The sequence below is a fragment of the Halichoeres trimaculatus genome, unplaced genomic scaffold (genome assembly GCF_033239565.1).
Source record: "Halichoeres trimaculatus isolate MK-OKI-2021-1 unplaced genomic scaffold, fHalTri1.1 fHalTri1_scaffold_22, whole genome shotgun sequence".
NCBI classification, from domain to species: Eukaryota; Metazoa; Chordata; class Actinopteri; order Labriformes; family Labridae; genus Halichoeres; species Halichoeres trimaculatus.
This window is the reverse complement of record NW_027437200.1, coordinates 9,666,315-9,689,379: the sequence shown is the minus strand read 5'-3', so window position 1 is coordinate 9,689,379 and position 23,065 is coordinate 9,666,315. Positions and strand designations below refer to the sequence as shown.

Genomic DNA, 23,065 nt, shown 5'->3' with positions numbered 1-23,065 from the left:
GTATCTCACAGCAGTGTCACCGCTTTAAAGACAGCTCTGATGAAGTCATGGTCAAAACTTGATGCAGAGACAGTGTGGTGCTTGAATGTAGTTTTACTGTATTCATGCAAATTTATGCCAAAGCAGTTTGCGTTTACTAGTTTGAGCACGAGTCCCTCCATCTGTATGTGACAGTCTGTGCAGTATAATGCAACAAGTTAAAACATTCGATCCAGATGTGGGCAATGCAACATTTTCCCCTCAAATTTATCATCCATAAAAACAACAAAGCTTCATTATTAAGTTATAACTTTTCCTGAACTTGCTGACCTGCAAGAGAAGGGAAACCCTGACGCACTTACAGAGACTGACTCTCTGGATTCAGATCAGAGTCGTTGGTGAGTCAGTGTGTCAGATGGGTGACAGGGTGGGCCTGTGGTCACACAGACAGCCTTTCAAACAGCTGCTGACTGATTCAATATGATAAATTAGAAATATGATGTTCCAATCATCTTCTAAATCAACACAATCTTTGTTTTCTGGATCTGGAGCTTCAGCAGAGTGAGTGAAACATCCTCCAAACACAGCATCTTCAGCTGAGCTTGGCATCTGTGAACCATTTAGCGCTGCGCAGCTAGCTTTTAACGGGAGCTGTGCTCCTCGTTGGGATGAACTCCACCCTGAAAACACGCATTACACTGCTCCCTGAAGGTAAGTGAGATTTAAACTCCATCCTCTTCTCTTTAAATGCATCAATGTTGGACTGAAGCCAAGCCACACCACTTTCCTCTGCTTTAGATGTGGCTCAGGCGCTAACCATACACCACTCTTTTATTCCTCTATCTCCATCGCCTCATCCCAAACTATAAATCACTTCCATATGGGATGAGATGTATGAGATCAGTGGATCAGTTTTTGGATCAGTGGATCCACCTTTGAAGTTTGGCATGAGAAGAACTGAACTGATTATATCGTGTGTATTTGTATACCACACATTTGAAGAATGGATGTGTTCCTTGGACACGGTTTAAAGAATGATAAATATGTGTGTGCATGTGTGTGTTGAAGTGGTGTTGAGTGTTCTTGTAGCCAAACATCTCACACCTCCTCACAGCCCAAACTCAGCCGTCCTGACTCACAGAGCGTCTGCGCCGAAGTGTCAGAAACATGTTAGGGGGTCTTTCTGGATCTGCTGACAGCCTGTTGTTAGCGTCAAACCGCTCGCTCACACTTTGGAGAACTTCCTTCCTGCAGCACAAACATCTTCAAACTGAGAAACATTCACAGCGGATGGATCATTACTGTCCAACCTGAAGACAGGACACAGAGCACTCCTCACTCCTGGGATTTGATTTCATAATCAGCTCCTCATGGTACAAGTGAGGAGTGAGGTTTAAATGGATGTTTTAAAATGACCTGTCCTGTTTTAAAGGTGAAGTCTGTTTCCATTGGCTGTCTTTAACATCTCCATTGACAAATACAACTTTTTTCCCTAAATCATTTCTGACACTCGAGGCCTGCTGTTCAAAGCTAATCCAATTGGATCTTAGTTATGGGAATGGATTATATTCTGAAAATGGGTTTTTCAAAAGGGAAAGAAGGAATTCAAAATCAGACTAGATCACGTAAACTAATCCTAGTTTTAATCTGGATCAAACCTCGAATTTGTGTTCTTGAAAAATTTTCAGTAGGATCTGGATTACTCCGACACCCCCCCCCCCCCCCCCCCCCCCCCCCCCCCCCAAAAAAAAAAAATAATAAAAAAAAAACAGGATTATTCTGATCCCAACAGAGGGTTGGATTGGATTGGATTGGAAATTGGTCAAATAATTAAACATTTGTAGAATTTAGTGGCGATATTTTTATTTGTATTTGGCACTTGATTTGTTTAACCATTACTGTGAAAAAGTAGATAAAGTTAACTTGGCCTACCAATGAAGCCTTTCAGTACAGTAAAGTAAAAATGAAGAGAAACTGAAAAAGCAGAAGCTCAGATGCTCCTGACAGAGGAACAACATCAAGTTGAACAAACTGCAGCAAACCAGAGAAAAACTTCAGATCTGCCTCCTTTCCTTCACAGATGAAGAAGAACCAAGACCATCTTTTTTCATTTTGCAAACTACTGGATATGTAGCCTCTTAAAAAAAGAAAAAAAAAAAAAGAAAAAAAAAATTTCAGATGTTTTCATAATATTCACTTTGTATTTTTTAACATATATGTTATCAATTTGTTGTGGCTCAGATGAGGGGTTATAAAAAAAATTATAAATAAAAGGATGTTTATGTTATTGCTCTTTTTTCTCAAAATAAAAAAATACCTACAATAACCCCATGTTGGCTCTTTTACCTGTTGTTCTTTATAGAGCTGGTAGCCCACATTATGATATATTGTCCCATTTAGAGCAATGGTAATCCGGATTTGATAATCTTGAAAACTGTCTGGATCAGGATAATCCAATCCAAGTTTGCTTTGAAAAACCAGCATAAAACTGAGATTGATTACCTGATCCTGGATGAATGCAAGAAATGGGATTTCCAAATTTGGATCATTTTGATCTAGATTAAATTCTTTGAGCACCTTGTCGCTGGAACGTGGATGATGGTGGTCATCCGTTATCCTGTGACACTGGAAATATTTTTTAAAAAGGTGGATAACTGGTGGAGAAATCCATCGTAGCTGTTGCAGTTTGCAATTGTTTGCGAGGAAATTGACCTGAAACCCACTGATTAATAAAATAAATTTAGACTGTATTTTCCTGCATACTTACAGATATCATATGCTACATTTGATCCATACCTTTAAGGGCTGATGTTGCACACAGATGATTTCATGATACCTCTCTACATTTATATATGTTTCAGACAAAAGTACCACCAGTTGATGCCAACTCAATCTGACCTTGTTATGAGCATCTCTAAATAATCCAGGACGCTACAGTGACAATCTATCAAGATTATGAGTTCAGATAACTAAACCAAAGCTGCAGTGGGTTTAGATTAGCCACGTTCATTGAAAAAAAGATTGGATTTGAGGAGAAGTATGTGGTTTCTTAACGCTGGATTAGTCAGAAGTTTCTCAAACTTTTAGTCTGCTATGAGTCAGTCCAGTGAAAACACAGGTGATGGGAACCAGGTTAAAAATCCAGCTCAGTCATTGCATCAACACAGACAACAAACACAGTCCTGATGATTCACTAAAACTGAGAATGTCAAAGTTTAAATGAATGGCTCAACATTCAAGACTCTCATCTTTCCCCAATAAATACTTTGAAAATCTTCATAAACAACCTAAAACTTCAAATTAGGAAGCGGCTTGCAATCTTCGTTAATACAGAAGGATCCAAACATGTTATGTTTTCAATGCTGTATCGTACCATCATCAGGGACTGAAAGTAATTTCTTCTTCACTGTAAGAATGATCGTAGTCTGTTTCTGTTGTGTAAGAAGTCTCAGTTTGGGGACAGGACTCTCAGGTGACCTGTGAGAGACAGAGTCAGGCTCTGAGGTGAAGAAAGGAGACATTGTTTGATGAACTTGTACTGACAGAAGCTAAACTATCCAAACACATTAACCCTGAGCTGCTGAAACCGGCCTTGTCCCGACTTGAAGTTCAGCACCTCGCTTTGGTTACTCAAGCATTGAAACCATGCGTCTCTGTCTGCTCACAAGAACAGACAGGCAGAGAGAGACAGACAGGGACAGACACAGACAGGCTTTACTAAATCATCCTGCACTCTGCTCAGGGCAGAACACTATTTTTAACTTATTATGGAGCCTTAAAGTCTTATTACTGAGTCTTTCAGTCTGACTGGGCTGTAGCTATTATTTACTCAAACTTTCTTACCTGTATTTAAAGGAGACACTGAGCTTTCACTGGTTTCTTTTTGACCTCGAGGTTGGACAGCCACCTGTATTTACAGTTATTCATCCCTGTGTTTGATGCCAGGGTGAGATAACAAAGTCTTACTGCAATAAATCATTGCATCCAAAGAATCATCTGTTTGGCAGTGAGACACAGCAGGGACGTGACCAGATACTACACACACTCTTTGAAATGTGAAAAACTGACCTGGTTCTTTCTGGTTCACACAGTTGTATTTGCCCTATTCCACCCATCATGTGACCCTGAGCTGTGCCTTTGATTCGGCAGGCTTGCAATCTTAATATCTTCTATATCCCCCCGTACAGCGTGCGCCGATAGTAAAATTAGCAACTCAGACAGGAGACGTTTTTTTAAATTAGGCTGGAAATAGGTTAATTTCTGCTTTGAAAACAGCTTCTTTTTCTTGGTGTGTATGTAACTTCTGCTACTTCCGGAGCCAGCCTCAAGCGAACACTCAAGAAACAGCAGATTTTAGCACTTCTACATTGTCTAATTTTCTTAGACCAGAGGTTGCTGCTTGGTGTGAAAAGGGAATATTTTTGTGCAGCTTATGGATCCATTTTCCTTTCTGAAAGTAGTGTCAATTTTAGTCTTGAAAACATTAGATCATTCTGGCTCTACACGCACTCACATGTACACACATACACGTACACACAAGCAGTGTGGTGTACATTTACACACACACATGCCCCAGACCAAATATTTCACCACATTTCTTCTTTATGACTTCTGAGCATGAGGCCAGAGTCCTCACCTGCAGGCAAACACCTGGACCTGAGATGGTAGAGAAAGCTCTGCTCACAGAGGGAGAGAAAAGAAAGAGGGGCAGACAGTAGGCTGGGAATGTTGGCCTGAAGCTCGGCACGGCTCAGAGGGATACAGATACTGTAAGAGGGAGGGGAGGGAAGAGGAATAAAGGAGACAAAAGAAATCTGGAGAGGAGAAACAAGGGAAGACAGAGAAGGAGGAGGAGGAGGAGCAGACAAAAGTAGAAGGTAAGAAGAACAAAGGAAGGGAGAGGATGAAGAGGGACACATCAGCTCAGCATTCAGGTGAAATCAGACCTTATGTTTATTTTCATACTTTGATCAAAACACCTGAAGAGTATTTTATAAAAATGTGTCAAATATAACCTCAACGTTTCCAGCTGAGCTATATACTAATCTACTAATACTGATGAATAGAGAGATATACAGAAACTGGTGACATCACAGACACACACACAGACACACACAGTAACACACACAGTAACACACACACACACACACACACACACACACACACACACACACACACACACACACACACACACACACACACACACACACACACAGATGATGTCATCAGTGAGTATTGACAGACTGAGAAGAAAAGAGCCAGCTGCTCAGAAAACATGCGGTGTAAAGAGCTCATGTACTGCACATGAAGCAAATGTAGAAAAATAGAAATGATATGTTTCTCTTGTAAACGATGCACATTGAAATTGCTTTTAAAAGGATTTTATTCTATCATATTTTGGGGTGTATTTATTCACACTCAGCATGCAAACATTGGTCCAATCAGAAGACGCTGGTAACCGTTAGGTCGGTTTAAATGCATGAGGGAGGCATTCAAATATATAAGAATTTAGAGCTGAAAATGCTTTGTGACTTCATTTTAAACACATAACATGGATCAAATAATGGTATGGAAAATAGATGAAAAACTCTTTGTAAATGAGAACAACACAGATGCTAAATCTTCCTATCATATATCAACACCCTTCATTGCTCATTGCAGATGTACTTCATCCCGAGAACACAGGCAGCATGCTAATGCTAAAGTTCAAGAAAAGGAAAAATCTTCTCCAGGGAGTTTTTTTTATTTCTAGCTTTTATTAGGAGGATGAGACAGTTGATAAAGTTGGAAACTAAGAAAGGGGGTGGGGAATAACCTTACTGTATAATGCATGGACAGCCTCTTTGACATCACCCATTTGTTTCTGATACATAGTTTTCAAGCCCATCAGTGACAGGGGCCTCTTTGCAGACAGTTCAACCTACAGTTGAAGAATATGAGAAAATGCAGAAGTGCTAAAATCTGCTGTTTCTCGAGTGTCCACTTGAGGCTGGCTCCGGAAGTACTGGAAGTCACATACACACCAAGCCAAAAAAAAGCCGTTTTCAAAGCAGAAATTAACCTATTTACAGCCTGCTTCAAAAAACATCTTCTGTCTGAATCACTAGTTTCACTATTGGCACACACTGTACGGGGGTAAAAAATTTTTTTATAACTTGGCAGTTTAGAGGATATTCAGATCATGAGCTTGCCCAATCAGAGGCAGCGCTCATGTCACGTGACTGAGGGGCGCCCTATAGCTATAAATGAAGCCCCTGTCACTTCCAATATGGCCGCTACAGCTGATGTGCTTCAAAAGTACGTTTCAGAAACAGATGGGTGACATCGGGAGGACTACGTCCATTTATACAATCTATGACACAGCTACTGGGTGACCAGCTGTCAGTAAAGTCAGCTATGCACTTATATGGGCAAAGTTCATAAGTTTAATAACTTCAAAGTAGAAAATTTAAAAGTATCCAGCCCTTGGTCAGTCTGTGCAGAGAAATTATTTATTCAGACCAAAATATTTTTTTTTTAACCAGGCTGTAAACATGTTTATTTCTGCTGTAAAGATCAGTTTTTTCAATGGGTGTGTTGTGTGGTGTTTCTGCAGACAGCCTCAGGTGGACACTCTAGGAACTGCAGTTTTTTTTTTTTGTTACACTTTTGCATAGGCTTCACGTTTATAGACTGGAGGTTGTCCCTTAGAAGTGACGTGCTGCAAAAGGCCACCGGTTGGACTTCCGTTTTTTTACCAAACAAAATTGTGAATTTTTTGCTAGCACAATTCTTAACATTTAAATTTTTTATTCCACTCACTTAATGTTGAGTTGATGATTTTACAACAAACAGCAAGTCTGGGGTTTAAACCTTGGGAGCAGGAGGTGGTGGAGAAGGTGGAGGTGTAATATGACAAAGTGTGTGCTCCTCTTATTTTCTTAATACTGATTTTGTGATTGACAAACATCTGCGCGATTGGGTTCCCTGTGTTTGCATGTTTTCCAAAAAAGGAGCAAAACTACTGGATAACTTGACTGGTGTAACATGCACACAGATAGCTAAACATAAATAATGATGAAAAAGCAACAAAGCTGTTCTCTGGATCACCTGGATCACCATCAACTCCACAAACAGCTTGTCCACCATGACAAGTCTCACACATAAAAATGTCTTTTATAAAACGGGCATGAGGTGCAACCTGAAGGTTTTCCTGCCATCACATCAACACTAACCATGAGGTCACCATTTCTGGTTTAGTTTGGAGCCAGATGTCTAAAGTTCAAGAGAAGGAAGAGGAAAAGTTTCCATTGTTTCCAGAAATTATTCAACCATGGTCACAGAATGTGTGCACAATGTTCAGCAGAGCGTGTTTCTAATCTCATTTCATTCCTGCTCTGGATGTAAAATAAACCATCAGCCTTCACATAAACCTCAGGGTAAGCCTCTGTGTTTACGCTATGTCTCTGCTCTTTCTCCTCTGTGTCTGCAGGTCACACTGATGGCTCACAGCTCCAGCCTCTCCTCAAACCAGCAGGATGTATACAATTTATCTGCCGGCTATTGTCCATTGTTACGTGGAGACCGGCTGTGGTGAAGCTGGCCTGAACTTCCAAGCAACCGAGGAAATGCCGAGCCTGAGGCCACACGTACGCCCACACTCAGACATGTCTAACACGGGGTGAAAATCAAGACAGAGGCTGAGAGTGGATGAAGAATTCTTGGAAATGTAATTCAGCTCTGAATCGGGTCTGTGGAGGTGAGGGAAGTGGAGACAATGAGATATAAACAAAGTGATATTAAGAGCATTAGGTCCCAGAAAGGTCCCTGATGGCTTATGTAAGCTCTGTAAAATGTAGCGCAGAGTATCAAGTAATCATGAAATGTGACCCCTGAACTTTCAAATAACAAAACCCAGGAAGCAATCACATCTTTCTTGCTATCCCTGTTAAAATCGAAGGAAATACCACTCAGAATAACTTTGTTTTGGAGATGCTTTTACAGCAGGACAGTTCCTATGTCCTGTTCTTCAAAGCCTCAAGACTCCATCAACAGGAACAAATACTTCACCAAGCAATAAACAGGGGACTCTGATCTGATCTGATCTGCTGGTATCTTTGCTTGTTTTTCTATTTGTATGTTAGATGGTAGCTTAACATTTAGACACAAAATATTACAATGAGAGAAGAAAAAACTCAGTGATTAAGTCAGAGAAAGACCAGGAACCCTGAAATTCTGCAAGTTAAATTCTTTTTTTTGTCCGTAAAGCTGTAAGACCCTCAATAGTGTCAATCTGAGCATGACAGTGACAAAAACAAAAACATTTAGTTGACATACGTTAACAGGACACAATTACCCAAGACTACAGCTGCAAGTTCATGTGATGTGCCGGAGCAAGGCCAAAACTTTACGTAGGTATTTCAGTCAGACATTTAATTTCATTCAGACAACAATCTGAGCTGGTCAGTGGCACAAACAAGATTTCTTTGAGTCCTTAGACCTCAAATAAAGATCTAATGATCCAATCATTCATGAATGTCATAGAATAAGGGCCACATTGAAGAAAGAATAGTAGAATTAGTCCCAGGATTCTGAGCCAGCTATAGAAAAAACGGAGGTCCTTTTTGTAAAAAAAATGCATCACTTTTGCACCTGCCAAATCTGCTCAAAGGATCCAAAAATAGATAGACTCATTCACAAACTGACAGAACTTTAAACTGGGGTACTGACTTTTGTAGGAGTGGCCAGGCCTGGTAAATATTCAGGGCTTACCCTGATTGTATCCAATGTCATTTCTGATATTAAAAAGTGTTGTATTCCTGTATAATTAACTTTGAAAGGTGACTCAACACTCAAATCGCTTATTTAATCCTTCATCACAAACATGGACAAGATTTATCACCACTTTCATTTACCAATTAATGCAAAACTGGAGCAAGCTTTACAGAGCTGGAGAACTTTGCCGCCATGTCTGAAATTAAATAACAATCGCACAGTTATGATGCCCTATTCTTAGTACTAACATCAGCAGCAGTTCCTTTTTTTTCCTTCATTTTTTGATACAACATCTGAAAAATGTGTTTCAGCTCACTTGCAATGTTGCAAATGATCTGGGAATGAGGGAATGTAAGTAGAAAAAAAATTGCCTGCAGCAAGCAGACAATACAGCACTGTACTTCCACATACACTTGAAAACAGACGGTTTAAAAAGAGACAAAATGCTCCAGGCGAGCCAAACTGTGCGTGTATTTAATTCACCAGCTCCTGATGGTGGGTAATTCTTTGCTGGAAGTGGCTCCTGGCGTCTTGTTGTTTTATTCCATCAACTGTTCCAGCCTAATTGGTCCAAACCTCACACTTTGTCTCTCCTGTTGTGCTATTGTACTTCATTAATTGGATTTGTCCCACATCACTGAAATGCTGGAGACCGCCCCCCCATCTATCCAGGCATCCACAGTCTGTTGCATGAAATCAGGGAGCATTTAGGGGGGTAGATCAGCGGACGCCTGTGGCTCCACTTCAAAGGTAACAACAAACTGGTTAATATCCTTGAAATTCAGGAGTCAACATTTTCTTAATTGATGCAGGATAAACAGATCTGGAAGAATCTTGATGAAACCTAGTTAACGACTTCTGGCTGTCTTATTTCCTGTATGTTCAACCAGTATTCAATATGATGAAATAAATATGACTAAAATGGATCATCAGCTGCTAACTCGCCCTCTTCTCCTCAGTGGAAGACCCTGAAGCTGTCGTCTGGAGGTCATCACAAGGGGAGCTGACTGAGATCCAGGATCCCAGCTGGCCTTCCCCATCCTCCCCCCTCCTACGGGGGATGCTGGGAGCAGCCTGCAGCCCCCGGCCTGGGGCACCTCACAGCCTTCAGTCAGACAATTCATCACACTCCTCCCTCCTCTTCTGCTTCCTGCTGCCCTCTCCTCCTCTGGCACATGGTCCTTTTGTACATCTTACAGTCCCATTCACAACACTGATGCTCCTGTATTTTATATTTTAGAGTATTATCGGCACTACAGGAGAACAGTACAACTAGGAGTCAGAGGCACATGTAAAATCCTTTATATCACAGTTGTCATCACAAAAAATAGAATGCCAGAAATAAAAAAAAAAAGAATTAAAAGGATGTAGTTAAAACCCAACAGTAAACCTACAAAGCAGAGTGGAGGTTTTACAGTGACAACAAGAAATGCCACGAGAGACAAGATTTTAACTATACATTCACCAATAAATACCAAAAGTATCCTTAAATGGTCCATTTATAAAATAAATCGTCATTAATGGGACTCATTAAGGTACCGAAGTACACTTAGGCGACTGACAAACACTTCAAGTCTTCAATACATCTTTCTGCAGAGATTTTAGGACTCAACTGAGCAAGAAATCGCACAAGCAATTAGATAGGCCATGAGGAAGAAACGTCCATCCTCTTCCATCATACAGGAAGCGCTCCCGAAGCAGTCAGCTCGTGTCAACAAACAAAGCGAACAACAAACAATAGAAAACAAACCGGTGAATGAAAGTCAGCGGGTAACGAGAGTCTGAACACACCAGAGCAGCTTACCTTTGTCGTTTTTCTCTTTCTCCATGTGTAAAAGAAACGTTTCTCCCGGACCGGTGACAATAGAGACAGGGCGGGTGTGTCTGTTCAAAACCCCCAGCAGCGACTGATTGACAGGCGCGACAGCCAATCAGAGGGCTCTCCGCTACAAGAGGGCGGGTCACGTCTGGTTTTAGCCATGTGGGAAAAGAAATGAAAGGAGGAAATGTTGGATTTGGCTTCCTGAATGATGCTGTCTTATAATTGGCTGTTGTGCCCAAATGTCTGCAAGATTGAGCTTGTCAAGTTCTCCAAATTGAAAAAATAAGAAATAAAAATAAATAAATAAAAATAATCATAAACAAAGGATTCCTAATCATTCATCATTTGTATTTTCCTTTCATTGGATGATCCACCAGCAAACTAAAACAAAATAGTTAAAAAATGCTAAATTTTCTCTTTGAGGGTTTTTAACTTTTTGTTAGTTTACAGTTTAAAGTTATTATTAAAATCAGATTACGACCATATATATATATATATATATATATATATATATATATATGTATATATATATATATATATATATATATATATATATATGTATATATATAAAACAATAGACAGAGGCGATGCAGTTTTATATGGCACCATTCACACACTTTAATCATATAAATCTAAATAAATAAATAAATAAATATTAAAAAAAAAAAACCTGCACGCATTGTTCACTGTCTTCAAAATCAACAGAATTAAATTATGAATCAGGAAAAAGCTTAACCTCTTGTTGAAGTGGAGACTCCTGCAGCCCCCCTCAGGACACAGAGCATCTAGTCTGGATTTAATCAAATAAAACGTTAAATATTTAAGGAAAATTAACTTTTAAAAGGATTAGACAGAAGGAAATTATAAAGAAGGACTCATTAAGATGGAAATGAAGGAGACAAAATCACGAGTGATACATTTTTAGGAATGCTGGTTCAGCACTTTCTTAGCAGAACACCACTTTAGGGATTCAGACTGAATTATTTAACATTCATTACAGATTATTTCTTTGCAAGTTTTCAAAAAAGAGCAACCAGAATGGAGATAAATATTGTTCCTCAGTGTGAACCTCACAGCACAGACTGAGTATTTGAGAAAGTGTTCAGAGTTGTTTTCTCTGGGTCAGAGGCCTGTTTGCTCTCACAGATCAGATGACACACTGCTTTTCTTCTCCTCCACCCAAAGTTGGCTTCACGCACGCTGTGGCTTCATGCTTAGCTCAATGGATGATGGTTTTTATCTCTGTTCTTTGATGAAACTGATATCTGATAACTAACTCCCCACATGTGATGAAATAAAACCGGAGGGATGCGTCATTCTTTGAGGTTTAAAATGGGGTGCATATGGAGTCCAGTAACCACCTCGATTAAATTCATCGGCGTTATCTTCAGCTCTGAGGTCAGACACTACAAATAGAACAAACAGTCTTTAACATCAAACCCTAACGTACATCAGTCTTTGAAAGATTTGGTCACAAATGCTTTGCAGCAGAAAGGGGCAGGAAATAGTTCCCATAAGGTACCTCAACACAGACATTCAGAGGCACCAAAGAGGCTATAAAACAATTTGCAGTTGAGCAAATCAATAAATTGGCATCTCAAACAGAGACATGAGGAGCATTACACCAGATGATACCACTGATAAAAGTCATCTTAGTCATTGGTGCAAGACAGCGAACTCCAGGCTGGTTTTGTAATAGGTACCCTAAAACACATGCTTCAAGGTACTTTTTACAAAGAAAGCCTGAACGTCCTATCTTAAAGCCCAACAGGCTTAATGAACTACATGAAAGAAATATCAATCCAACAGGGTACTTCAAACCAATACCTTGGGACCATGTGTTTCATGAACCTGTAGGGGAATGATTTACTGTTGCTGTAAAAAAACGTGTGCCTGTGTACTACTACTAGCTGAAGGAGTGTTGAAAATCATACATTAGCATCACTCCGAAGGGTGCTTCTGCATCCAAACAGCTTGACTGAGAAAAACTGACACCAAAGAGAACCCCAGTGGTTTTTGTAAACCCATAAGAAGGTGAACACAGAAACTTGGACTGATGGCTAAACCTGTGAATGTCAGCATGAGAGGGAACAGGCACCAACAGACAACAATCACGTCGTCATTAATTTGTGGTTTATCTCTCTTGTCTTCACCTGCAGAATAAAAAGCACTAACTGCAGATTTTCTGCTAACAAAATGAAACTCTGAAGGCGTTTAAAGAGATGTAACCTTGAGTTGCATCACTTTCATTGGAAATTTCTTCATAGCTTAGAACCCTGAGTCAACCAAAGCAGTAACTTGGGAGCTTAGTTACATCACAACACATAAATGCAGCATATTGTTTACCTGTTTACCTGAGACTGGCTATGACATAGAGTAGAGTTTCTTGTTTACTTCTTTAAGAAAGGGTTGATTGCACATTGAATGCCTTTGACCTACCTTCAGTTGTCTAAGGGTGCCCAAGAGTTCTAAAAGGACATACGGTGTTTTTTTTTTGTTTTTGTTTTGTTTTTTTTTGCCACTTTTCCCAACCTCTGAAATCTTTTACACAGACTATCACCCCATTCACTTTGCTCACTGCATTTAAGGTCCAATATTGTGCAAAAATCACTTTATTAAGTCTTTTAGTGAAATTTGTAGTGCTTGTGAATGTAAAATCCTGACCTAAAACGAGCTGTATGGATTTTGGGGATTTGCCGATGTCAGCGGTTCCCTTTTTTGACCAATCAGGAGCAAGTCTAACCTGATTGGTCCACCGGAGCAAATAGCTTAATGCCCCGGCCACACCAAACGCGAACACGCGAATTTACTCGCGCGAATGGCCTGTCACGCGCCGCGTGAACGCCCGAGTCTCGCCGCTGGACTTTTTTGACAAGCTGAGGCGCGAACACGCGAATGCGCGGTACTGCGCATGCGGAGTAGAGAGCTCGTTCATTTAAAGACCGAAAGTCCAAAAGAGCATCTGAAAAACAATGAGCTGTGGTTTCCAAAGCATGGCAGGAGAGTGTGTGAAAGCTTTGGAGATCACAATCAATGCCTGCTGCCTCTCCCTGGTAATCCACCAGCCCTGCTTGGCTGTTCCCTGCGATCTCATCCCTGATCCCCCGAACCTCCGACCCCCCGTACCCCCGACCCCCCGAACCCCCGACCCATGTTCCCGGAGGTCTCCCTGGGGATAATGAAGGGATGGAGGAAAGAGAGGAGCACAGAGAACTTCCATCTTTTCCCTGGCTCTGCCCCTGCCCCACTATTTCCTCCTCTCTATCAGGCTCAAAACTCCGCTGAGGAAAACACAGTCGGACTCAGTGATAGCCCGTACAGGCAGATCCAGCTGGGAACGAATGTTTTCAGAACTTACATTCAAAACCTGTCTCCTCAGAGACTTTCAACCAAGCCTGCTCCTGTTTTTCCAGTCTCTGTAGAGTACACACGCCGTATCGTATAACTCTGGATGATGACACACCGCACAGATTGTTTTCTCCTCCATCCTCCGGCGGAGTTGGAGCCGGAGCAGGCGGCAGTTACCCCCCAACGTCGTCAAAACAATGACGTCGTGGGGGAATATTTTGAACTCGAGCGAATTCGCGTCTACCGCCCAAACGCGTGAACGCTCCAAACTCGCCGCGCCAAACGCGCGAATCGCGCCGCCCGAGGCGAATCGGCGGTTAAACGCGTCTTTGCATTGACTTTGTATGTCATCGCGCCGCAAATTCGCGTTTGGTGTGGCCGCACCATTAGGATGTGCTGCTGTCAAGTTCTGGTAGGAAAACGTTTAATTTTTTTTTTTTTAGAGAGAAAAATAATATTGGAATATTCTAAAATCATGAGCCATCACTGAGCATTTTTTTCTTACCCCACTGACAAGTAATCAAGGCATAATTTCTGTCTTTTGTGTATATTTTCTTGACTTGTCAGGAGACTGTGACTCATATTAAATCTGAAGAGTTTTTCTTTTTCTTTTTCATTCAAAATAAGAAATAAAGAATTGCTTAGGGTTCAGTTTTAGTTATTATTTTACCAGTGAAAAGTTTTTCACTTCAGGTTCCACCTTAATCTATGGGAGTGTTCGGGGGAAAAACAACTGAGGCAACTTGCAAGATGTGTAGAAAAGCTTTGGATACATGGGTGAAAATAACACAGCTGTGATAAAAATAATAATAATAAAATAAAATAAAATTAGAATAAAAACAATAAAATTAAATTAAACAAAAAAATTAAATTACTTTTCTTTGCCTGGGTCCTAATAATTCTTAAGAAAATGACCTTAAAATCTGTGCAGCAGCTTTAAGTCTTCTTAACAGAAAATTGAAGACATAATGACTGATTTTTAACCTGCTTTTATAGCAACGAGTTGATGTTTATGTTTCTACAGTTGCTCAAATATCACATGATCCATCAAGAGAAGAAAGAGGACTTTCTCAAAAAACATCTTCTACAGAAAGAGCTACAACGGCGAGTCCAACCTTCCACACACTGAAACAGTCCACAGTGACGCTGTCGTTTGGATAAAGCACTTTAATAGCAGATGAATATTAGAAAGAAGACATGACGCTTTTATGACAACAGTTAGTGTGTTACTTACAGGAGCAAAATAAAAATGATTTGACACTCAGCTTCAACTCAAATGTTGATATGTTTCTCTTCAAAAGCTCTCTTCTCCGTGTGATGCTATGAATTTAACACTACAACCGTAACATCATAAAATAAAATCCCTTCCTTGATATTGAATTAAATAAATACCTAACACAAGCTAATGTAAGCAGCTGACCTGGGCATTTCATTGAAAATCACTCAAACCACATTGATCATAAAGTTTTCATATGTTTCTAACCAGTGGACAGACCCCATGTTCCCGCCCTCATGCATGCCTGAAGAGTTATACACCATGGCTTGTATACAGACAGATATATCTGGTATGAGTCCAGTACATGTTCACATACATCTGACAGTATGTTAGTTGGCGAGCTGATCAGATTGCAGTCCGGAAATCATCGAGCAAAGCTGACCGAGCACAGCTTAAACGTTGAGCTTTTTTTCTGCGCGACAATGCTTTCAAACGACAAACATACGAAGAGTTAAATCTCTATCTGAGAGGATAAAACACAGGTAGAGCATCCACTTTTAACGCTGCAGGAAGCTTAGAGTCAGCATGTTTCTGTTTGTCTGGGAACAGAACCATGATTTCATCGGCTGCGTGTCATGATTGGTTTGACGATGCTTTCCAGAAGTCAAAAATAGCTTATAAAAATAATTTCTTTTGTTTGCTTTTGATGTGAGTGCGCATCACTCTGGCAATGCTGCATGTTTGACACCTTTGCACACCCTGAAGCTACACCTCCTTTTTCACCCCCGGCTTCCCTTTATCTGTGATTCACTGCCGTGTTTGGCTCTTATCCAGCCCCGGTGCTCTTATCTTAGCTGATTTACGAGATGCTTATGTAAGATATGGGACTGCATTCAAACATATCAGGGCACGTATTTCAAAACTACACCACCAACAGTTCTAAAAGTCAGAACATAAAGATGAGGTGCATGATAAGGTGCTTTTTGATATGATCAGAGCAGCAGGAGGCGTCTAATTTTCTCATCTTTCACCTCAACATACTCAAACAGTGCATGTCTGCTGCTTCTTCTCTCTCCTAATGAAATGGCAAGGTCGTAAATCTGAATCGGTTCGATGATGTAACAGTCTGTGCAGGGAGGAAAACTTAAACTGATGGAAGACACGAAGAGAAAAAGCAGAGCAGCAAACATGACTTGAAGAGACAGATATGATGCCAAAGTAAATTCAACATTTAAGAGTCAGAACCACAGAAACCTGGGAGAAGAAGGCCTGCATCAACGTTACAAAAAGCTGTTTTTTTGCCAGGGTGTGTATGAAAGCATCGAGAAGGATCGGAGGTCAGGGGGAGGATGCAGAAACCACATGAGAGGCGAGGAGCATCAACACAGGCCATGCAAACGCAGCTCCTCGTCCTCTTCTGTAAAGGTTTTCAGTCAAACATTCGGACCACATTGCATACAAAAAGCGATAAATGCTGCCTCAACATCGTGAAAATGTCCCAGAGCAGAGTGTCTCTCCCTCCGCAAGGTCACAGGCAAGATGGCATGGCGTTTTACAGGTGGAGAGTAAGGGTATCATGGCGGTGCATATATAGATATTTCAGATGGGTTGGTTTTGTTGTGTTGCTTCCTTCCAGACAGGACGGATGCGGGTTGAGATGTTGCTTAGTTTCCTGTCTTAAAAAAGGCGCGCCCTCTTCTTCAGGTCGTTCTTCTTCCACAGGGCCAGACGGTCAAACTGATCCAGAGTCATGCCAAAGACCCGCTGGAAGTCCTCAGGAGAGAGGTGTCTCTGGAGAAGACAACACAGAAGAAGAAATGTTACCCAGTGCATAAAAAGCAAACACCATTGTGAAAAAACAGAGGCTGTGCTTTTATTTGATGATGATTGATGGGAATGATAAATTACAGACCAGCTGCTGCCGTCTGATAGACAGTCACCTGGTTTCTCTACCAAACAAGGGAAGGAGGAATGTTTTTACCCAGAGGGCAAAACGTCTGCCTCCCTTTCATTTTTCACTTGTCATGTTGACATGATAATTACATGACATTAAATAATAAAGTCTACAGTCTTTATTATTGAGAAAATTGCATTGTTACTTTATCTGAGGTTGTAAAATCAGCCCACTGTCTTCACAAAAGGTGTTCTCTATCAGCTGTCAGAGACAGATAAATGCGTGACAGCCTAAATGAACCCAGATCTGTCCCTACTCTAGTGCACAGTAAAGAAACTGCATTTCAAGGAAGTGGTCTGGTTTGATACAACAAACCCTGATTCTGCTTGCATTTTGAGAGTAATCTTTACCGTTCAATGCGTCATTCAGGAACTGTGATAGTTGACTGGTGGCTAGGGATGGGTACCTTTCACATTTGAAACGATACGGTACCGATGCCTGGTACCTGGCAATTGGTACCAGTACTCAACGGTACTAATTTTCGGTACTTCTTTTGAGTTTATGTGGTAAAAAATATAATTTTTCTAATGATAAAGTATAGATTTTTTTTCAATTTGACATATTTATTCCTCAATATATAACCTTGCAATGCTGTGTTTATGACCAGCATGGAAAATAACCTACTCTTCCACTGCCTCACAGTCACAAGGATGTGTTTAGGTACCTAAACATGGTACCTTTTGATGTTACATGATTCGATACCCGATACTTTTGACTGAATTCGGTCGGTACCTATAAAGGTACCTAATTCGGTACCCATCCCTACTGGTGGCTGTAGAAACAGCTGGATTTCAACTTTAATGTACATGTGCAAACATGCACATTAAAACAACAAAAACTGAAATCTAAGCACTGTTTATGTCTTCAGTCATTAATCAAATTGAGGGATCAAATAACATTGGTTTATTGAGATATAATCAGGGATGGGTACTGAATTAGGTACTTTTATAGGCACTGACCAAATTCTGTCTATTGTACCAGACACCATTCATTCATTTTCTGAACTGCTTATCCTGTGCAGGGTCACGGGTGGCTGGAGTCTATCCCAGCTATCATTGGGATGTGGGGTATACCCTGGACCGGTTTCCAATCATGTATACTGTTGCTGACACAAAAACAACCATTTACACACACACACTCACACCAACAGACAATTTGGAGTGACCAATTAACCAGATGAGCATGTTTTTGGACTGTGGGAAGAAGCCAGAGGACCCAGGGTGAATCCACGCATGCAAACTCCACACAGAAAGACCCACTGGCCAAGGTGGGAATGGAACTGTTAACCTTCTTGCTGTGAGGCTGCAGCACTAATTGTTGCGCCACCTTGCAGCCTACCTGGTACCAATCCACATAAAATCCAAAGATACCATGTGTCGGTACCTAAACGCATGTTTGTGACTGTGAGGCAGTGGAAGAGTTGGCGATTTCCCGTACTGGACATGAACTTAGCACTGCAAGTTTAATATATTGAGAAATAAATATGTTAAATAAAACAACTTTGAGATTCAATTATTAAACAAATTTAAATTTTTTACCACATAAATACAACAAAAATACTTAAAATTGGTACTGTTGAGTACCGATACCAATCGCCAGGTACCGGGCATCTGCACTGTATCCTTTCAAATGTGGGTACCCATCCCTAGAAATGATCCATTGTGATCCAATATAATCTCTGCTTCACAATTGCAGTTTGTCTCACTAAACAACCAGGGTTAGATGGACACAGTTAATACTCCAACAGAAGGGCTCTAGAAAAGTGAAGAAGTATTTGGTGTCTTTTCAACTTCTTCCTCTTCGTCTCTTGGGTTTTACGGCAGTTGGCATCCGTATAGTTACATTATGGCCCCCTTATGTTATTCATCCTCTTATTTCTCGGTCTCTATATCTTTATATTCTGTTTAACAGTCCAAACACCCCCAGGAACTGTAGCACCTCTTCCCATCTTTTCAACTTCGACAGTGGAACACCAACAATTGGCAAATGATGGTTCATTGTGTTACTTGCTGGAAATGCAGCTAAAGACTAATTGAAAGGTTAATTCACCTTTCAAATAATTGCAATGTGCTGCTCTTTTTTCCAAAGTAAATGTTGTTTGAAGCCTGTTTTTTTCCTCCTCTTTTCAACATTAATGTCTAATTTATAGTGAATTATGGATGCACATTTGCTAACCAAGCTGTTGCTTTTGTAAATGACTCTCCTCTCCTATAAAGTTCCATCCTCACGTAATGGGACCGTCATGCAAAGACAAAGACACAAAACCCAACCCAAGATTTAATCTAACTGAATCTGACTCATTAAAAGGGCAAACAGAGCTAGTTTCAGAAATCCTACAGCGCTTTTTAAATTTCTCTTTTTGTGTGAAAAAATGACACCCCAAACTTCTCTTTGTCTTCTTGGGCATCCTGGTACTGTCTCTGTCCAGACTCTGAGTTTTGATTTGGGTTGAGCTGCTGATTAGTTTGGGTAAACCAAAACCACTTTAGGGGCAAAGATCACATGAGCAGTGGGAAAAACAGACGCTGGGATATTTCTCTCTGACAAGCTAATGATAACCGGACTCCAGTCTGGGGATCCCGACCACAGAGGAGATCTCCTGCGTCAGTAACACCTCGATACCCCGACAACTCGACTCCTCGTGGGATGTTATTCCCAAAATCCAAATGCTCATGGAGAGTTCTCAAAGTGAGGTTACTGAAGGTTTAAATATTTTAATGGAGGTGTTTTTGGGGTATGAGGACGCAGGATAATCAGCACATACCACAAGACAAACCACAACTCAGAGACTGAAACATTTCCTGTGTTCAACCAGAGAGCTCTGGATCTGCAAACGGGCAGGGGAAGAATAACTGCTGCAGGAAATTAGTTATTACGGTACATTAAGAGCTTAATTTTTTATGACACGATATACATGTGGGTTCAACTCAACGTGACCCACTGTGAGAGGAAGTAACGAGATATAACATCAGAAGGAAAAGCAGATATATTGTGCATATTAAGTGACTCTTTAGTGCATCTATGCCTGAACTTTTACTTCAGCAGACTAAACCACGAGAGCAGCACGCCCCAATGTTGCTGTTAAACACCTCGTTCTGAAACCAGGAGCATGAATGTGCTGAAGAAACAGGATCTACTGTTCTGGTTTCAGACTTTGGTTCCATTCCTGTTCCTGACTGTGAGCCAGGCTTCATCACCCAGAGGTGTCGGGTGGAGTCAAGGTCAGAGCTCTGTGCAGTCAAAAACCAAACCTAAGTTTTCCAAAGCCTTGAAAAGATCTGAAACTCTCAGTGTGTGCTGTAATGGCTCCCCAAAGTGAAACTAAAAAGCCTTGCTACACTTCATTTAAACCGTACAAAATGAGATCGCGTAGGGTGGGAGAAACAATCATGGACCACACGGGGCAGCCACACACCTGCTTCTTATATTCAAACAGTTATTCACATATTTTAATTCCTGGGACTGTAAGTTCAATTAATCTGTTTGAAAAGTATTGCGTGCAAATATCAGGTAACCAATCAACCAGGTCCAGATACTGACTTGAAAGTTGACACTTATTAACCATGTTTTAGATAGAAATTTATACTACATACTCCACAGGGGGCGCCAAAACCCACATACAATAGTTCTACACAACTGCTTTAGATAAAATGTTTAAGAAAAAAATGAACATGAAATATTTTACAATGAATACTTGATTTTACAAAAACATAGACATAAAGTGTCAAGAACCAGCAGCCGCTGGTATAAGGACTTAGCTTCTGTTGAAGGGGTGGAAAATTAAAGGTCCCATATCATGCAAAAATAACTTTATTAAGTCTTTTAGTGAAATGTGTGGGTCTTTGGCTTTCCTCCCAGCCCACTAGATGTGATATTTAATGACAAAACCTGTACTTGGTAGTACTTGTGAATGTAAAATCCTAACCTAAAATGAGCTGTTTGGATTTGGGGGATTTGCTGACATCAGTGATTCCTTTTTTTGACCAATCAGGAGCAAGTCTGACCTGATTGGCCCAGATACCCCAGAACCCCCTCCCCGCCCACTCCCCTCCCCGCTGCTGGAGAGAAATCTCTCCAGCAGCAGGGAGGGGAATGCCAAAGTTGAAGAGCCATCACTGCTTTGTTTTTGGCTGTAAACAGCCCATAGCCCATAGTTCCATGCACAAGCTTCCCATCTCAGAAGAAGACAAGACTAAGTGGCTAGAGTTCATTTATCAAGGAAATGTGCCAGCTACACTCAGTAAAACTGTGCATGTGTGTGCTAGTCACTTCATGGCTGACTTCTTTTCCAACTTTGGACAGTACAACAGAGAGCTAGCAAATAGACTGGTCCTGAATCCAGGTGCGTTACCAACCATCCGCCAACAAACCTCGGACCCTGGAAATGTGAGTATTTTAAACGCTGTGTGCTGTGGAGCAGATGTAAGAGCTTTTCCTCAGTGTCCCCCCTGTCTCTGTGTTAGCTTCAGGATGCTAACTTTAGCTGCGTTAGCTTGTTGTTTTGGCCAGTAATGTTACGGTAAATGAGCTTCGCTGTTTTCTAAACATTGTGCACTCGGAGCTCGTGGCGCCGCTCTCAGTGACGCTGAAGAGCGGGGCGGTATCAGCGGTGGCTCATTTACATATGAAGGTCACGCCCACTGAATCAGAGCGTTCTGAACAGAGGGGCTATGAGAGCCTGGAAAAAATGCTGCTGTGCTTGATTTATTGGCTTTTTTGGACCAAAACATGTTACTATCACTTCATGAAGACAACAATGATTCATATTAAACTGCAGAAAAGGAGCATAACATGGGACCTTAAAACCACAACTTGTACTACTACTCTGACAGCTTCATTAAACAAAGATTACCTCGAATCAGGCATGTTTCTTGTTCTTGTTATTCTTTCCAAAGACCAGCAAGGAGCAGACTAAAACACTCACTGAGGAGCTGGTTGAGACAAGTCTTTAAAATGTTCATGCACACAACTTCAAGGTTCAAGCTTCCAGTTCTCTTACTAATCTTAAAAAGGGGGTCATGTGCTTTTGAACATTCTTTATTCTGTCCCTGTGGTGCTCCGTAGTAGCTTTACATGATAACAGTTAAAAAATCTCAATTTTTCTCTCAGTGGTGTTTTAGAAAACTCCTATTTCACACTCCAACTTTCCCTGCACCCTCCTTTGCAGACCTGGTCCAAAAAGTAGGAATCTTTTCTCTGGGAACAGTACACCAAATAAGCCCCCGTCTTTGACCACAAATACAAACTTTTAATAATTAGTTACTCCACTTTAAATTGGAGGTGGCATTTCTCGAAGCTTTGGCTGCCTGGTTTCCCCCTAACAGCCTCCTTCTGATTATAAGTCATTATTTAAACCACAGGTCAACATTTTCTCAGGTCATTTAACAGCCTGCAGACAATAAGAGGAGAAAGAGCAGAGCAGAGTGAAAAGGATTACAGCTCACCTCCAGTCTGGTGCGATCTACGTCTCTGGGAAGCTTCACTTTCACTCTATGCGTCACTGCCAGGATCTCGTACGGGTAGATCTGGCACACACACAGAAAGCATTGTGAGAGAGTTATTAGGATATAAAATCATAATCCAGAGCGCACACACAGCAGCCAAGAATATTATTAACAGAGTATTAAACAATTAAAGTAATCTTACCTTGTATTCTGAGAGGGAGAAAAAGGGAGAGAAAAACAGAGAGTTAATAAGATGGAGCAATGATTTTTTTATTTGAATAGCACACCTATTATTCAATAAAATAAATGACACCTGGAGGGATTAGATCTCATCACAAATATTATACTTGAAGGGCGTGAAGACACATACAGACACACACACACACATGTAAGAACACACACCAATAATTGTGCAGCTGGAAAAATGACATCACCCTCTGCATTGTTACCCACAGTAAGTGAGCTGCTGGCTCTGCATGCGCGGTCACAAAGTATTCTGGGTAAAATGACCTCTGATCCGAGCTGTAATGAGAGACGGTGCAGGCAGC

The 23,065-nt window shown here is 40.9% G+C and overlaps 2 protein-coding genes across 2 annotated transcripts in view; both read right to left on the bottom strand.

Annotated features, from left to right (window-relative positions):
- The window catches only part of afap1 (actin filament associated protein 1), a 114,332-nt gene extending 103,710 nt beyond the window's left edge, over nt 1–10,622 (bottom strand). Inside the window, exon 1 of the mRNA XM_074661833.1 lies at nt 10,538–10,622. Coding sequence (XP_074517934.1) covers nt 10,538–10,562 — 25 coding nt within the window. The 5' untranslated portion in view covers nt 10,563–10,622. The remainder of the gene's footprint in view (nt 1–10,537) is intronic.
- A 4,414-nt stretch (nt 10,623–15,036) lies between these two features.
- The window catches only part of ablim2 (actin binding LIM protein family, member 2), an 80,398-nt gene continuing 72,369 nt past the window's right edge, over nt 15,037–23,065 (bottom strand). The window contains exons 21-23 of the mRNA XM_074661788.1: nt 22,720–22,727; nt 22,518–22,598; nt 15,037–16,910 (exon numbers count right to left, since the gene is read on the bottom strand). Coding sequence (XP_074517889.1) covers nt 16,797–16,910; nt 22,518–22,598; nt 22,720–22,727 — 203 coding nt within the window. The 3' untranslated portion in view covers nt 15,037–16,796. The remainder of the gene's footprint in view (nt 16,911–22,517; nt 22,599–22,719; nt 22,728–23,065) is intronic.